Here is a 14,458-nt window from a genome sequence, read left to right on the forward strand (position 1 = left end):
GACCACCTTCTGAGGGCGTTTAGAGCCGGAGCTGTCTGTGCCATCTTCCCGTCAGTGCAGAGCAGCCTCTCCTGCAGCCGAGCATCCCTCCCTGCTGCTGCTCCAGGCTGCCACGCCGACAGCCAGCCCCGCCGCGCCACCCGGCAGCAGGCTCCCACCGGAAGATGGTGCCCATATTCCACAAAACAGGGGGCAAGCCCTTCACACAGCACTGTCCGCTTTGGGGCAACACCGGGAGGAAACCCAGTCACACCATATCAAAATCACCAGAGCAAATCCCACAGCTGATGCCAGGCTCCCTCAGGCAGCAGGGATGCAATTTTGAGGGTGTGACCTGCAGCGTAGCTCACCAGGCTACAGTGCAGTGTATTTGTGTATTTTTTTTTCTTTCATGTTCATTGGTAATAGATTTTTAATGAGCAAAGCCTCACAACTGTAATTGGAAAATTAATAAACCCCTACTCCTGCTGAATATTCACCTGCTAACTAAGCATGCAGCCCTGAGCCAATGCTCTTGTCCTTGTCAAAAGCCACATGTGGGTGCTGATTTCTGTGCAATGCTTTGATGCTACCCCAGGTTGCTCTTGCTGGTCTATCAAAGGCAGATGTGGGATGAGGAGTATCATAGATACCTGGTGATACACAAAAGCACCAACTCACAACATCAAAAAGGACACACACTTCAGCCTCTCCTCTTGTATTTTCTTGTCCGCTACTCTCTGCTGCTGTACTGGCAATTTGCATTGCTTGCTTCCAGCTCACTGCTGGACAAACTTCAGCAGGCTCCCCTCTCAGCACCTGCCGCAGTAGCTACACTCATCCAAGCATGGTCAGCACACAGGTGCTCCTCAGTCTCTTGGCAGATGTCATGTCTCATGTCCAGCCAGCAGCTTGCCACAGGCTGCATCAGGAGCTGGAGTGAGGGTGGGATGCTGCAAGGCACCCATGCCATGTCTCTCTTTCCCCCTGCGGCTCTGTGTGTGTGCCACAGCCCCACGGCAGCAGCAGGGCACTGCTTGGTCCCCATGCCTGAGAGGAGACACCACTGCAGCACATACCACTCCCAGCTGTGGATCTGGCAGATCTCTTCTCCATAAACATCCCATCTTTTATAAAAGATATCACCACTGGGTTCTGAAGGTTGTCAAAGCCCAACCCAAAAGATTTTTCTAACACATTGTCTCTGTGATTTACAGTTACCCTTTACCCTTAGCTCCAAAAGAGGATGGAGCTTGGAGAGATCGTTGTGACTGAAGATCCCAAAGAGAGGGAGCTGTACAAGAAGGAGATGTCAAGAGCCCAGGACCTGCTGTGGAGAAGTGGAAACTGGATCCACCATAGTTTTGGGTATCTCACAGGAGAAATGAATGAATATGGAGAGTGGATGAAAAGTAAGGAGAAGGATGTGTTTGGGGATATCCATATCACCATCAGTACTTCCAGTGAAATGTGTTTCACCCCCTGAGGCAGAGCAGAAGCAGCATGGTCCAAGCTCATTGCAAACTCTGGCCTTTTGATTATCTCACTCTCAGGAAGACAATCTCACTGCATCCTCTGGCCATCACCATGTCAGCAGGCAAAATTTGGCACAGTCCTGAAATGTCTTTCACACTCAGTTATGTGTCATTAGCATCAGGTCTCACATAGCAGTGCCAGAATCACACAGCAGGGCTGGGGGTTGAGTCTCCTGCCTTGGATCAGCCACTGTCTCTCATCCATCTGTGGGCTGATGATGGGGAATTGCCTCCTGATAAAGGCAGAGGCTCTTGAGTTCCCCGCTTTGGGGGAGCAATAAGCACTGAGAGGGTGTTACAATGCCATAAGATAGAAGCCAGGACTGATCTCAAAGGTTCACTGTCCAGACAGGAGCAATGCATGAGCAGACAGTCCAAGATACCCATAGTTACTGGGGATTGAGAGGCTGTGTAAGACTGTGGGTCCTCTGTCAAGGCTAAGGTTGTTAGCAGTACACTTCCAGCAATGGGAGAGAAAAAGGAGGCATCCATTTATCCCAGGCCAGTGTTATCCCCAGACACAGGGGAATATCTCCTCCTGCTTTCTCTTTACTCCAGTGGTCCATGCTTTGTCAACAACTTTTCTTATTCAGTGTTCTGGAAAGCTTTGGCCACTGTCCTCTGTTATATTTGAATTTTTACACCTAATACTTCTGTCTGAGACTAAGTTTATTGCTGATACCTGTTGCATAGCTCAACACCAAATATTGAGATTAGCTCAGACAAGCCTGGTCATTTTCCTCTAAGGAACTCCTTCCTCCTCCTTGTTCTGCCTCCTTAACCCTGCCTGGAAGGAATTCCTAGGAATAAGTTATTGCCCATATTCAGAAAATACCCTAGCACCTTAAGCTGCATCTAATGAACAATCAAATTAAGACGACTAAATCTTGAAGATAAATCTTGAAGATAAAAGCTGCATATGGGCATTGTGTGAACATCTGAACATCTTGTACATGGAAGTAGCTCCTCTTTCCCATCCATTCTCCTTGCATCATCCTTTAATAACACACAGCAGTTTAGAAATGGTTGCAGTTTTCCCAGAAGAGAGGCAGAGTAAAAACTCAAGTCAATTTGCAGTAGGAGAACAAGCAGCAAAATGTTATTGCAGTGCCTTCATCCCACATTCCCCCTGCACTCACCTGAGGTATCTGTGCTTGGTGTCTGTTTACTCTGTCCATGTTCAATAACCTTCTCCAAAGAGCAATAACTCTTTGTCCTCTGGAAATGCCTCTTTGCCCTGAGTACTGTCCAACCTATAATTACTGATTTCTAATTTAGGTTCTTTAGCTCTCAAAATACTTTTTAGAAACCTTTGACCCCCCACCTGCTATATACACCATACTTTCATGCTCAAGGTTGCTGATTTTCTTCCTAAAACAGCAAAATAATTTCCTTTTCTTATATTTCCTGTATTTCCCTATATAGATACAAAGTATTTTCAGAGTCCCCCTCTGCATTTGAATTATACACCAAAAAGAGTCTGTCTCATTATTGATTTTACAGCAGAATCTAAAGTGATCTACTATGCAAATAATCCTTTGACTATTCTCTGACAACCATAAATAAGTCACTTGTGTGCTTGTCCCTCCATAAATTTTATAGCAGTGCCCAGTACATCCCTATTAATTCTCAAGTGCCAGATAATACACAAAGACAACAATCAATCAGAGACCTGTTTTACAGAAATGTTAATATTTCACCTCTGTTCTATGCCCAGAAAGGGGCTGCAAAGATTGTGCTTTGCCTTTCCAACAGTGTTTTGTCTTGATCTCCTCCAGGCAAGCCCTTAATGGTTCAGCTGGTGGACTGGATCTTGCGAGGGACCTCTCAGGTGATGTTTGTCAACAACCCTCTCAGTGGACTGATCATTTTAGTGGGGCTTTTCATCCAGAGCCCCTGGTGGATGCTCACGGGCTGCACTGGAACAACTGTGTCCACATTAACTGCGCTGGCCCTCAGCCAGGACAGGTAGGTGGCACCTCGTGTCCTCGTGCACTTAATAAAAATTGATGGTTGTGATATTATTTGGAGCTCGCTGATGGGTCACTGTGCCTTGTTAGAGACAGAAGACTCAGGTGAAGACAGAGTTGTGCCCAAGAGTTGTCCCTGTGGCTGTCTGTCTTCCTGAAAACACACAGTTCTTTCTCCCTGATAGCCATCCTCAAACTATGTAGATCCTTTCAGTCACAAGGATTCCCCCTCCATCATCCAGCAGTCCCCAAACTTCCCCCCTCCCACACACCAGTGCAAGGCAGTACATCAGTAATCTCACTGCTTTTTCAGAAGGGCAGGACACTTACAAATTGCATTTCTGCGGGCCCCAGAGATGGGCTGCCTTCAGCAAAGCTTTCTGCCTCGCAATTGTTTCCACGGCAGGTCGTCCATCGCGGCTGGGCTGCACGGCTACAATGGGATCCTGGTGGGCCTGCTCATGGCTGTCTACTCTGACAAGGGGGACTACTACTGGTGGCTTCTGCCCGCCGTGGCTGTGATTTCCATGGCCTGGTAAGTGCCACTGCTCCTCATGCCTTCTGAAGGCTGACTTAGAACAGAGACTAGGCAGAGCTAAAGAAAAAAGCAGGGATTTATTAGAAGGCCTCAATGGATACACCTCAGGCAGCAAAAGAGCCCAGCCAGTGCTACACCCCAGGTGAACCCAAAATGGTCACAAAATGGATGACCAGTCATGGGTCCTCACAGTTTTATAAGTTTTGGTCCATTTGCATGTTGGAGTTAATTGTCCAAGGCCCATCTTTCTTGCTTTTCTCTCTTCAGCCCACTTGTTTATGCTCTTGGGTCTGGAATTTGGATTATTTGTCCTTGGTCCCCAGCTAGAGAAGGAATTGTTTTGTCTCCCTGCTCTGTGAAGAGAGCTAATCGTCCCCTAATATGAAGCTCAGAAGTACACACTAAAGCAGTACAGAATCTGAAAATAAAAGCTAAAACCTGCGGCATCACTCCTCCTAGGGACAATTCCCAAAGGATGGGTCTGGCTAAAAGCAGCTCAGGCACATTGAGGGCCCCGCTGCCCTGCGCCAGTGACTCCAGACTTGATGGCACTGGAGGATTGTGTTTGTCACCTCACAGAGCTCGTGAGGGACATAGCAGGAGTTGAGGGCACAGAAACACTGATTGTAGCACACAGGCAAAGCAGCCCCTCCCCAGGCCTCTGAAAATGGCCCTCAGCAGCAGGACACACACAGGATGGAGGTCATTGCACCCAACACCGCAAGGCTTCTTCCTCATCCAGGCCCTGAATCAACCCTGTGCTCATCCTGGGGCTGAATTCAATATTCTCCTTCTCGGATGTGCAACCAGTCATGAGCAGAATTAATTCCTCCAAATAGCTCCAAAGGACAGGCTATGTGCGTCCAGGATTAAATTTTGCCTTTTTTGAATATGGATCTGAACAGCACTGCAGAATCTGTTTAACAGCCTTAACTGAAATTAATTTAATAGTACATTTTATCACTGTAAGCAGTAAGATGCAAACCATTATTGGATTTTCACTGCTTTTAAGATCAGATTTGGTTTATATTTCATTTCTTTAGTCATTCTCAGCAAAGGTCATTTTATAACAATCTCTCAAAACCCAGGACATGTTGCAAGAATGTTTAGTTTGTCTCATCTGCCAGAATTCCTTGAGGCCTTTTGTTCAAAATTTTCTTCATTGTTTAGTTCACAAGTCTTGGGGGTAGAGCTGAAATATTTTAAAATCAGACACTTCAGTGATTTTTTTTAACCGATACTTTGACTTTCAGCTTTAGAAGTCAGCATTTATTTAACTGTTTCCTTTTTTCCTGACAAGATGTGTAAGTGACAGAAGCTTTGTATTTCAGCACAGAAATTAGGACACCATTTTCACTGAAGTACTGATTTATTTTTTTCCCTACAGCTGCAAGCAAGAAAATCTGTAAACTCCTTTGGGAACCAAACTTGTCAAAAAAAGAATAGGCTTCATCTGAGATTACACAGGGAGAACAAAGCATTTTTCCCACTGATAGTACAGCAGGACACAAGATGTTGCTATTGAAATGTCAAATAACTTGGATGGAGTTGTTTTTTATTATAACCAGCTTAATGACCTTCTAGGGCTCAAATCCAGTTCCTTGAAAAACTTAAAGTCTTTAAATTGATTTTTTATAAACTGCAATGTTCACTGCTAGTTGGAGTAGACCATAAGAGCTATTCAGCTCACCTGTAGCAGAAGAACTCAGCTGGAAGGAGAACACTGGCCATTTGCACAAAGGACTGGTGATTTCTTCTCTTCCTTGAACTTTCTGGGACCCATAAAAATCAGATATTACCTTGCCAATATGCTCCCACACAGTCCTTCATGTAGGACACACACTTCAAGTGGAAATCAGAGAGTCTGGAAATGTCCTGAGGAAAGCAGATCAAACAAAGATTATATCCCAGGTTCTACAGACAAGAACTTTGGGAAAGGACATGGTATTTCAAGCTTTATATGGTTTTTGTGTTTTGACTTAAGGTTGAGTCTCACCCCAAATACTTTACATGCTAAAAATATTCAATCAAGCTACTTAAAAACAAGTCTCAGTTTTCAGGAAACAGTGTATGATTTGAGATGATACCTAAGCAGCACAAAATTACATCAGTCAGGGTCTGAGTGAAGTCTGGTACCAACATCTTGCCCAGCTCTGCTACAGTGATGATTTCATCTTGCACTCTGTTGGGCCTCAGAGTCCCTAAAAATAGCGTCCAGCATAGTAAATATTGTTATCTTTCTTAATGGAAGATTTTCCACTGCCTTTGATCACTTCTTCTGCTTTATTTCTCTTCCAGACCCATCTCATGATACCCTTCAAACTGTTTAAACAAGAACAAAACAAAAATGGCCAAAAAAAAGCAAATTGGATAATTTCTAATTCCCTCCTGCCTCCTCTAGACAGCAGCTTTTTTAGACCATCTAAAGTTCTCCCCAGTTCTTCACGTGACATTCCTAAAAGTTCCTTTACTGCTTTTTGTTCAAATTTTCAACTGAATAGTAAGTCAGATTGTCTGTCTCTGTCCATGCTCAAATGCTGTATTGGATGCATACATGGATGTGACATTATTTTCTTCAGAAAGACAAACAACTTTTGACAACTCTTTGTTTGATGCAGATTAAGGTATTAAGGTATTATTATTATTATTATTATTATTATTATTATTATTATTATTATTATTATTATTATTATTATTATTATTCACCACCCGGCATTGCTACAAGGAACTGTATTGGCCTTTATTTGCCAAAGTTATCATTTTGTGACCAAAGAGGCAGGCTGTCTCACCACTATAAATTGTGATGAGCAAGTTATAATTCTATTTCTTCTCCTTTTCTTAGCCCAGTTCTGTCCAGTGCTTTGGGATCCATCTTCAGCAAATGGGACCTTCCTGTTTTCACTCTGCCCTTCAACATTGTGGTGACCCTGTACCTAGCAGCCACGGGACACTACAACCCCTTCTTCCCCACTACCCTCATCAAACCCATAGCTGCAGTGCCCAATATCACCTGGTCTGACATCAATGTGCCACTGGTAAGCCTCACACCAACAGGTTTATGGTATTTCAGTGAGAAGGTGAGCATGAAGGCATTCTCCTCTGGGTGATGCTTTTATGTGGGTCAAAATTCACAGAAGGACAGGGGTTGGTTCAGTGCCACAGAATCCCTAAGGACAGTCCTGGTTCATCCAGCAGAAAGGCTGGTGGAGCCTCAGGGAGCAGAGAACCCGAGCCTCTCATTCCCCTCAAACTTGGCTTGGCCCAAAACTAGTCTTGAGTGTACATCTAGCACACATGTGGATATGAACTCCTCCTGTCCAGGTTAAAAAAAAACATCAGCAACACTGTCAGTGGCAATATGAAAATTCAGAGGAAACATCAGGATTTCAAAGTGACAGAAACTCATTTATATCCAGTCGCCTCATGTCGAGCTCTAGCTTTGGAGGGTCACCTTCCCAGAGGAGAACGGGGTAACAGATCCAGAGGGTTGTGGTGAATGGCTCAGGGTCCCAGGGGGTCCCTCAGGGGTCCATCTGGGCACCAGTGTTATTGAATATCTTCATTAATGACACACACAGAGGGATCCAGGGCACCCTCAGCACATTTGCAGATGGCACCAAGCTGAGAGGTGCAGCTGACACACCTGGAGGATGGGATGGCATCCAGAGGGACCTGGACAGGCTGCAGGAGCGGCCCAGGGGAATCTCATGAGGTTTAACAAGGCCAAGTGCTGGAGCTGCACCTGGGCCAGGGCAACCCCTGGGATCAACCCAGGCTGGGGCTGAGCAGAGGGAGCAGCCCTGGGAGAAGGAGCTGGGGGTGCTGTGGGTGAGAGCTGGACCTGCCCCAGCCTGAACCCCCTGCCCTGGGCTGAGCCCCAGCGTGGGCAGCAGGGCAGGGGGGATCCTGCCCCTGTGCCCCTGGGCTCAGGTGAGAGCCCACCTGCAGAGCTGCCCCAGCCCTGGCTCCAGCAGCACAAGGAGCTGGAGCTGCTGGAGGGAACCCAGAGGAGGCAGCAAGGTGATCAGAGGGATGGAGCACATCTTTTATAAGAAAAGGCTTGGAGAACTGGGTTTATTCAGCCTGGAAAAGAAGGCAAGATGATCTAAGGTCCCTTCCAATTCAAACCATTCTGATATTCTATGAAGTGCTCAGAGTCCAACTCAGAGCCAGGGTTTCTTCCTTCCCTTTTCAGCCAATATCTTGGATAGAACATCTGCTGTGTCCCTCAGGGCATAGACAGACAATAAATAACAAGCCCTTTTCTGCCATCTGCTGCAGCTCTTACAATCCATCCCAGTTGGGATTGGTCAAGTGTATGGTTGTGGAAACCCCTGGACTGGAGGGATTTTTCTTGTGGCTCTGCTCATCTCCTCCCCACTGATTTGTTTGCATGCTGCAATTGGATCAGCTGTGGGGATGTTTGCAGGTAAGAAATACTGACCAAATTATTTTTGCAATCAAGGTATCTTGATCCAAGCCAGATTCTGTCCAGACTTTAAAGTTGCTTCAGCTTGGCTGTAGTTGGGACAACACTCATTCTTTCAAACTGTCTCTTAATTTGAAAGCTCTTAGCAAAGGTCACACAACAGAGTGCAGGCAAGAACAGAAGCAGGTTTTCTTTAAAATTTGCATTTTTTGTTAGATTTGTAACTCAGACAGGTGGTTTGTTCCACCTTACTTAACTCTCTAGCCACTGGATGTGATAAATCCCATGGAGATCATAAGGAAATCTGGAGAAAGACTTTCAGAACTGATTTCTTGCTATCACAATTGCTTCAAATGATGACCACAAGCAAAGGTCTGCCCCAGAACTAATCAGCCAAGGAAGAGAAACAGACTTTTCTGGGATGCAGTTTGCTCAGCCCTGCTGTGGATTTGTCAAAATACCAAAATGAATGCCACTAAAAATGTCCTGTCTCTCTACTAACCAGAAAAACAATATTGAGAGACATGAAGCAGACTCTAGAGGTTAGATAACATTAATGCCACTTAAGAGACCAATTTTAATAAATACAGATGACAGAATAAGTGCAGTCTGATTCCTTGGAAAAGGCAGTGATCCAAAAATTTCTCTGTGCTCTGAAGCACTTTAAACATGATGTAGCTATCTTATATTCATGATTTTAAACAAAACTGTCCACAATTTGTATGGCTAAGAGCATATGACAGGTCTTGTAGAGGCATGACATTTAATCTAGAAGGGAAAGGTCAGGGGAAAGTTTCTGGGACAAGCATGGTGAAAAAACAGAGGACAGATGAGGACAATATAGAAGGAAATGCATTAATATTGCCAGTGGTCTGTGCACTACATATTGAACTCTCCTTTTCACTGGTACTCCTGAAGCCTGTGAGAAATCCTGCAGAAGTTTCTGAGAGGTCAAATTTGGGGCAGACCCCCCAGCTCCCATCCATCCCCATGGAGAATGCACAGGTGAAGTGACCACCTCTTGTAACTAGGCCTTATCTCACAAAGGTCACTAGGAAAAAATGGAAAACTCTGCTTGCTCCCACAAAAGACATGCAGTTGTGCCTCTGATATTCAAAATTAGGGTAAATATGAGCTGTAAACAGTGTGTGTGTGTGAGCACAGCTTCCTGCCAGGAGGACACCCAGGTGAGAAGGTTTTCCCACACTCTGGCTGGATCCTCCGCCTGTGTGTGTGGATACAACACACTCAGCGAATACACAGGAAGTTTTGTCCGAAATAAACCTTTGAGACTGGTCCAAATTCCACTGCAGGGACATTATCAGAGCTCCAAAATAACGAGCCTCCTTTGACACTCTCCTTTTCCTGCGTGTGCATGTGTGAGAACAGACAAACCCACCTTGATGTTATGAGGAAGAGATGACAGATTCCTCCTGCATGTTCCTCTCATACCTGAGCTCACAGCCTTGCCTTTGTCCTGCAGCTCTGAGCATTGCATCCCCCTTTGACAGCATCTACCTTGGCTTACACAACTACAACTGTGCCCTGGCCTGCATTGCCATCGGGGGCATGTTCTACGCCCTGACCTGGCAGACACATTTGCTCTCACTTGCCTGTGGTGAGTATCTTTTACATAAAGGGAAGGCAAAAATTTGGGCAGCTTATGAGGAGCTGTCTTGGTTTCAAAAGACAGGTGTCCTCTAAGGAAGGCAGGAGCCTCCCTGGAAGTGGAAAATGCAAACCCTCTCCCTCCGAATAATTATAATTTTGAAATTAAGGGGCTCTCAGGCAAAGATGTGGGAGTAGGAGTAACAGTTCTTTATTAGGAAAAAAAATAAAAATTAAAAGAAAAAATAAAAATAAAATGCAGTAATACAAAACAACACTGACAAAGTCAGAGCAGGCCCTGTCCCCCTGTGTGTCAGGGGGGTGGCACAGCCCCATCCCATGGTGGCTCAGCCCTCCTGCAGTGCCAGCTCTGGTCCTGCTGGAGCAGGGATCTTGCACAAGGGGGGAGTTTTCCTCTGAAGCTCCAGGGTGCTGTAGGTGGGCCTGGTCTTCCTCTGGGAATGCAGTGGGCAGAGGCTGCTGTGGTGCTCCAAACCTCGATTATATCCAGGTAGGAATGCTTGGCTCCTCCCCCTGGGCAGAGCATCTCCCCCTGGGATGATGGAATTTTATCAGCTATGCAGAGACACTCATTGGCCCATTAACAGAAGATATTTTTGAGAGGCAGGATTGGTTGTGGAAGAGATTAAAAAAACCTGCCCCACCTGGTTTTGACAGGTGGCCCAATTAATTGCCCCACCTCTAACAGCTGGTGACAGAATACACACCCCCAGCCACATCTTGCATTTCCAGCCTAAGACAGGAGCACAGGTTTAGAGCCAGTCATCACTCTGTCTGTCCCAAATCACTCTGTCTGTCCCAAAAATAGGTACTGTGCAAGACCCGTTTCTCTGGTAGCATCAGCATTGGGCTTGATTGTATGAATACAGAGGGAAAAGTGTTAGACCCTGATAATATGGAAACATCTAGAAAGGGTGGAAGTACTGTTTGTGGCATGAGCTCGAGTTAATCCATGAGCATGTTTAACCAGTTAGCAACTCAACAGATTCACAGAAGCAGCCTTTTCCTGATTATATATGTATCACTGGGGGAATATGTCATAAGAAGGGAGCTGTTGCACCAGGTCAGTTTAAAACCCATCCGCCCAAAGACCCCACATCCAACAGCAACCAAAACCAGGCACTATGGGAACAGTCAGAGAAATTTCCCAGTTAAGACATTCCTGTGAAGATATGCCCAGGCTACAATTATCTTTATCTCAGTGTCCTGAGCACAGTTTCTGGATTTCTCAGTAGCTTTTTCTTCCTTGATTTAACACTTGGGTGCCTGACGTTGCCTCCTGTTCTGTCATCCTGGTGCAAAGAGACCCTTTGGTAACTGGTTGTGGTATGAAGCCACGGGGCAGAGAATTTCTGAAGTCCAGCCCTGCTGGAGAATTTCAGCAATTCCCACTGCATGTGGGTCAGGTATTGCCAGATAAAAAGAAATTAAAGATAAAAGAAATATACGATTGCTTCATCTTGACAAAACCGTGTTCTTCATTCATCATCCATCTCTACAGAGAAGATAGGACAAAATGCAGTCACAGAATCATTTGTGTTGGAAAATACCTCCAAGAACATCAAGTCCAACTGTGTTCCCAGCACTGCCAAGGCCACCACTAGCCAATGTCCCCAAGTCCCACATCTACACAGCTGCTAATCCCTCCAGGGATGGGAACTCCACCACTGCCCTGGGCAGCTGTGCCAGGGCTGGACAACTCATTCTGTGAAGAAATTTTTCCCTAATATTCAACCTAGATCTTCCTTGGTGAGACTTTAGGCCATTTTCTCTTGGGACATTTCAACTGATTGCTGAACTCTAACAATGATCCTCACATTAGGTACCAGGAATATTTTGCTGTGCATTTGGACAATGTTGTTTGGTTGTTTGGTTGGGTTTTTTTTCCTTTGGTTTTTTTGTTTTGTTTTGGTTTTTTTGTTTTGTTTCGTTTTGTTTTGTTGGTTTTTTTCGGGGTTTTTTTGAGAATTGAGAATTGAACAATGTTTTCCTCATCCTGAGCTCTCTTTGGTCTTCTCTTCTCAGCATTATTTTGTGCCTACTCCGGAGCAGCTCTTGCTAATGCACTCTCTGTGGTAAGTGTGGGGTTTTCTGGTTTTTTTCTGAGTTTTTTTTATTATTTTTTAACTGCATCTTCATTTGTTCGAATATAACATTAAGGAAATGCCTCAAAATTCTCCATGTCAGCTTTGACAACACTGAAATGAGAATGCTGCAGCCAGCTGGCAGGTCTTGTACAAACCCTGTGTCAGCTGAATTGTGCCCCTGAAGACTTTATATCTGATAATAAGATTTCAAAGACCTTTGGAGCATGTTATCCACAACAGGGCTGTGCATGTTGTGAGTGAATTACAGCAACAGCATATGGTTTGAGATTAAATACTTAGTTGAACATTATCTTTCAGCAATTCCAAATGATCTAAATTTTCATTTTCTTCATTCAAGGTCTTTCTCCAACACTGCCCACAGATACTATTGATGTTTGAAGTGGGTATGAGAACTAAAATGAGGGGGAGACTGTTCTCTTAAGTACAAAGTTATTATCTTTGGACAAATCAAGAAAGGAGTGAAGACAGAAATGCCAGGCTCTGCTTCTTCTTTAAGATCTAAGAGATTAAAGCAAAACCATATTTTAATTAAATTGATTTACTAACTTAAAAGAAAAAAAAGATTAGAACTAGCAGCTTCATGCACTGAACATTTTCATCTGGCACCCTCTCAGTACTATGTAGGTCCCCACATATGGGCTGCTTTAAGCACACCTGCTTTTGGGAGGCATCAGGAAAAAGGACATCCACGTTTTGTCCCCATGGTCTTGCTTTTGGAAGACCTCAATTCAGGTCCAGAGGTGGGAGAACAGAGAGGGCTGAGGGTTGGATGTGATGCCAGCATCATATTGTCATTGGGGAGAGGGAATATGCGTGAATAGTACTCTCCATACATATTTTACGGAACAGAGAGGGTAGAATTTAGCTCTTCTGTTAGAGAATTCAAGTGTCCATGTGTGAGCTGGGTGTCCTGGCTTTCATTGAAGTGATCAGATCTCTGGAGCCTGATTCAGTTGTTTCAGTGCTGGTGCCAGGTTCCATCCAGCACCGGTATTGAAGCTGCATCTCTGACAGGACTGAGGTCTGCAGGGTCAGATGCTTTGTGCAGCCCCAGCCCTCCAGCTGAAAAGCAGACCTTTGTGAGGCCAGCTGAATTGGCATTTGGTGCCCACTGTGTCTTCAGGGAATCCAAGGCCATCCCAGCTTCCCACATGGAAGAGTTTAGCCACAGGCAGGCATAAGCACAGAGACCAAAAATGGCACCAAAGTGGTGTTTGTGTGTGTTGTGTCCCCCTGCCAGCTCGGGCTGCCAGTGTGCACCTGGCCCTTCTGCCTCTCGGCGCTCCTCTTCCTGCTGATCACCTCCCAGAACCCGGCCATCTACAAAATGCCCCTCTGCCAAGTCACCCACCCAGAAGCCAACCGGATCTACTACCTGAGGATGAGGAGGAGGGCCTCGGAGAGCAGGAGGGAGGAGCAGAAGCGAAGGGAGCAGAAACCCTCTGACAGCTCAGGAATTAACAGTGGGGGCACCCCCCTGTGCACCCCCAAGAGCCGCCACGCTCACTGATTGCAGGTACCCACCACTCTGCAGCCTGGGGGCAGACTGGGGGCAGCTTCTCAGACATCACCCAGGCACAGCACAGCCACAAACATCACTTTAGCCAGCGGTATGCAGGCTGGGGATTCAGCATTCCACACTGGAGAAATCACGGTTTGCCCTTGAGCTAAGCTTTCCAAAAAGCACTCAGGTAACATAATAACAGCTGCCTTATCCATCCACTGGCTGTTAACTTGAAAGTCACCTCTTATCAATAATAATTATAAGAATAGGCAGAAGAACATTAAAGCTGACAAGAGGCTGCATTTAATTTCAGAGGTGTAATTTAACAAAATAAATATGCTGAGAAGGCATTGGTGTCTAATAATAATAAATAATGTAAGAACTAAGTCAAGAGCTGCACTTCAAATTAAGAGCATGTATATTTGAAAGTGAAATAAACAGACTGTTCTCTTCCTTTCTTGTGTGCCGTCAATGTCTAACCCATTTAATACCTCTTAACAGCTACAACACACACAGGTAAATATTCTTACAGAGCACATCCTGTAGCACTTTTGGTGCCATCTCCTGCCTCCTCATTAAGTGCCAAGGCAATGAATATATATGCTTTAATCAGTCTAGAAGAGCGACTAGCTAGCAGTGATCAAACATTCTTCTTTTCCTTGAATAATTTTCTGTCTTGCAAATTGAAGATCTCTCTCTCCTGCTGATTGCAGGATGGCAAGTCTGAATCCCTACACACATCCACTGGGAAATAAAAAACTCCATA

General features: G+C 45.2%; 1 protein-coding gene across 1 annotated transcript; it reads left to right on the forward strand.

The window, feature by feature from the left end:
* The first annotated feature begins 1,225 nt into the window (after nucleotides 1–1,225).
* LOC139589382 (urea transporter 2-like) lies at nucleotides 1,226–13,698 on the forward strand. The gene is made up of 8 exons (XM_071425798.1): nucleotides 1,226–1,391; nucleotides 3,293–3,482; nucleotides 3,891–4,019; nucleotides 6,865–7,057; nucleotides 8,304–8,451; nucleotides 9,935–10,069; nucleotides 12,106–12,155; nucleotides 13,429–13,698. The coding sequence occupies exons 1-8, from the start codon at nucleotides 1,226–1,228 to the stop codon at nucleotides 13,696–13,698; spliced, it is 1,281 nt and encodes a 426-aa protein (XP_071281899.1).
* The last annotated feature ends 760 nt before the right edge of the window (nucleotides 13,699–14,458 follow it).

This window comes from Agelaius tricolor, unplaced genomic scaffold, assembly GCF_023055355.1.
Source record: "Agelaius tricolor isolate 1412-34295 unplaced genomic scaffold, bAgeTri1.0.p SCAF_4, whole genome shotgun sequence".
Classification (NCBI taxonomy): Eukaryota; Metazoa; Chordata; class Aves; order Passeriformes; family Icteridae; genus Agelaius; species Agelaius tricolor.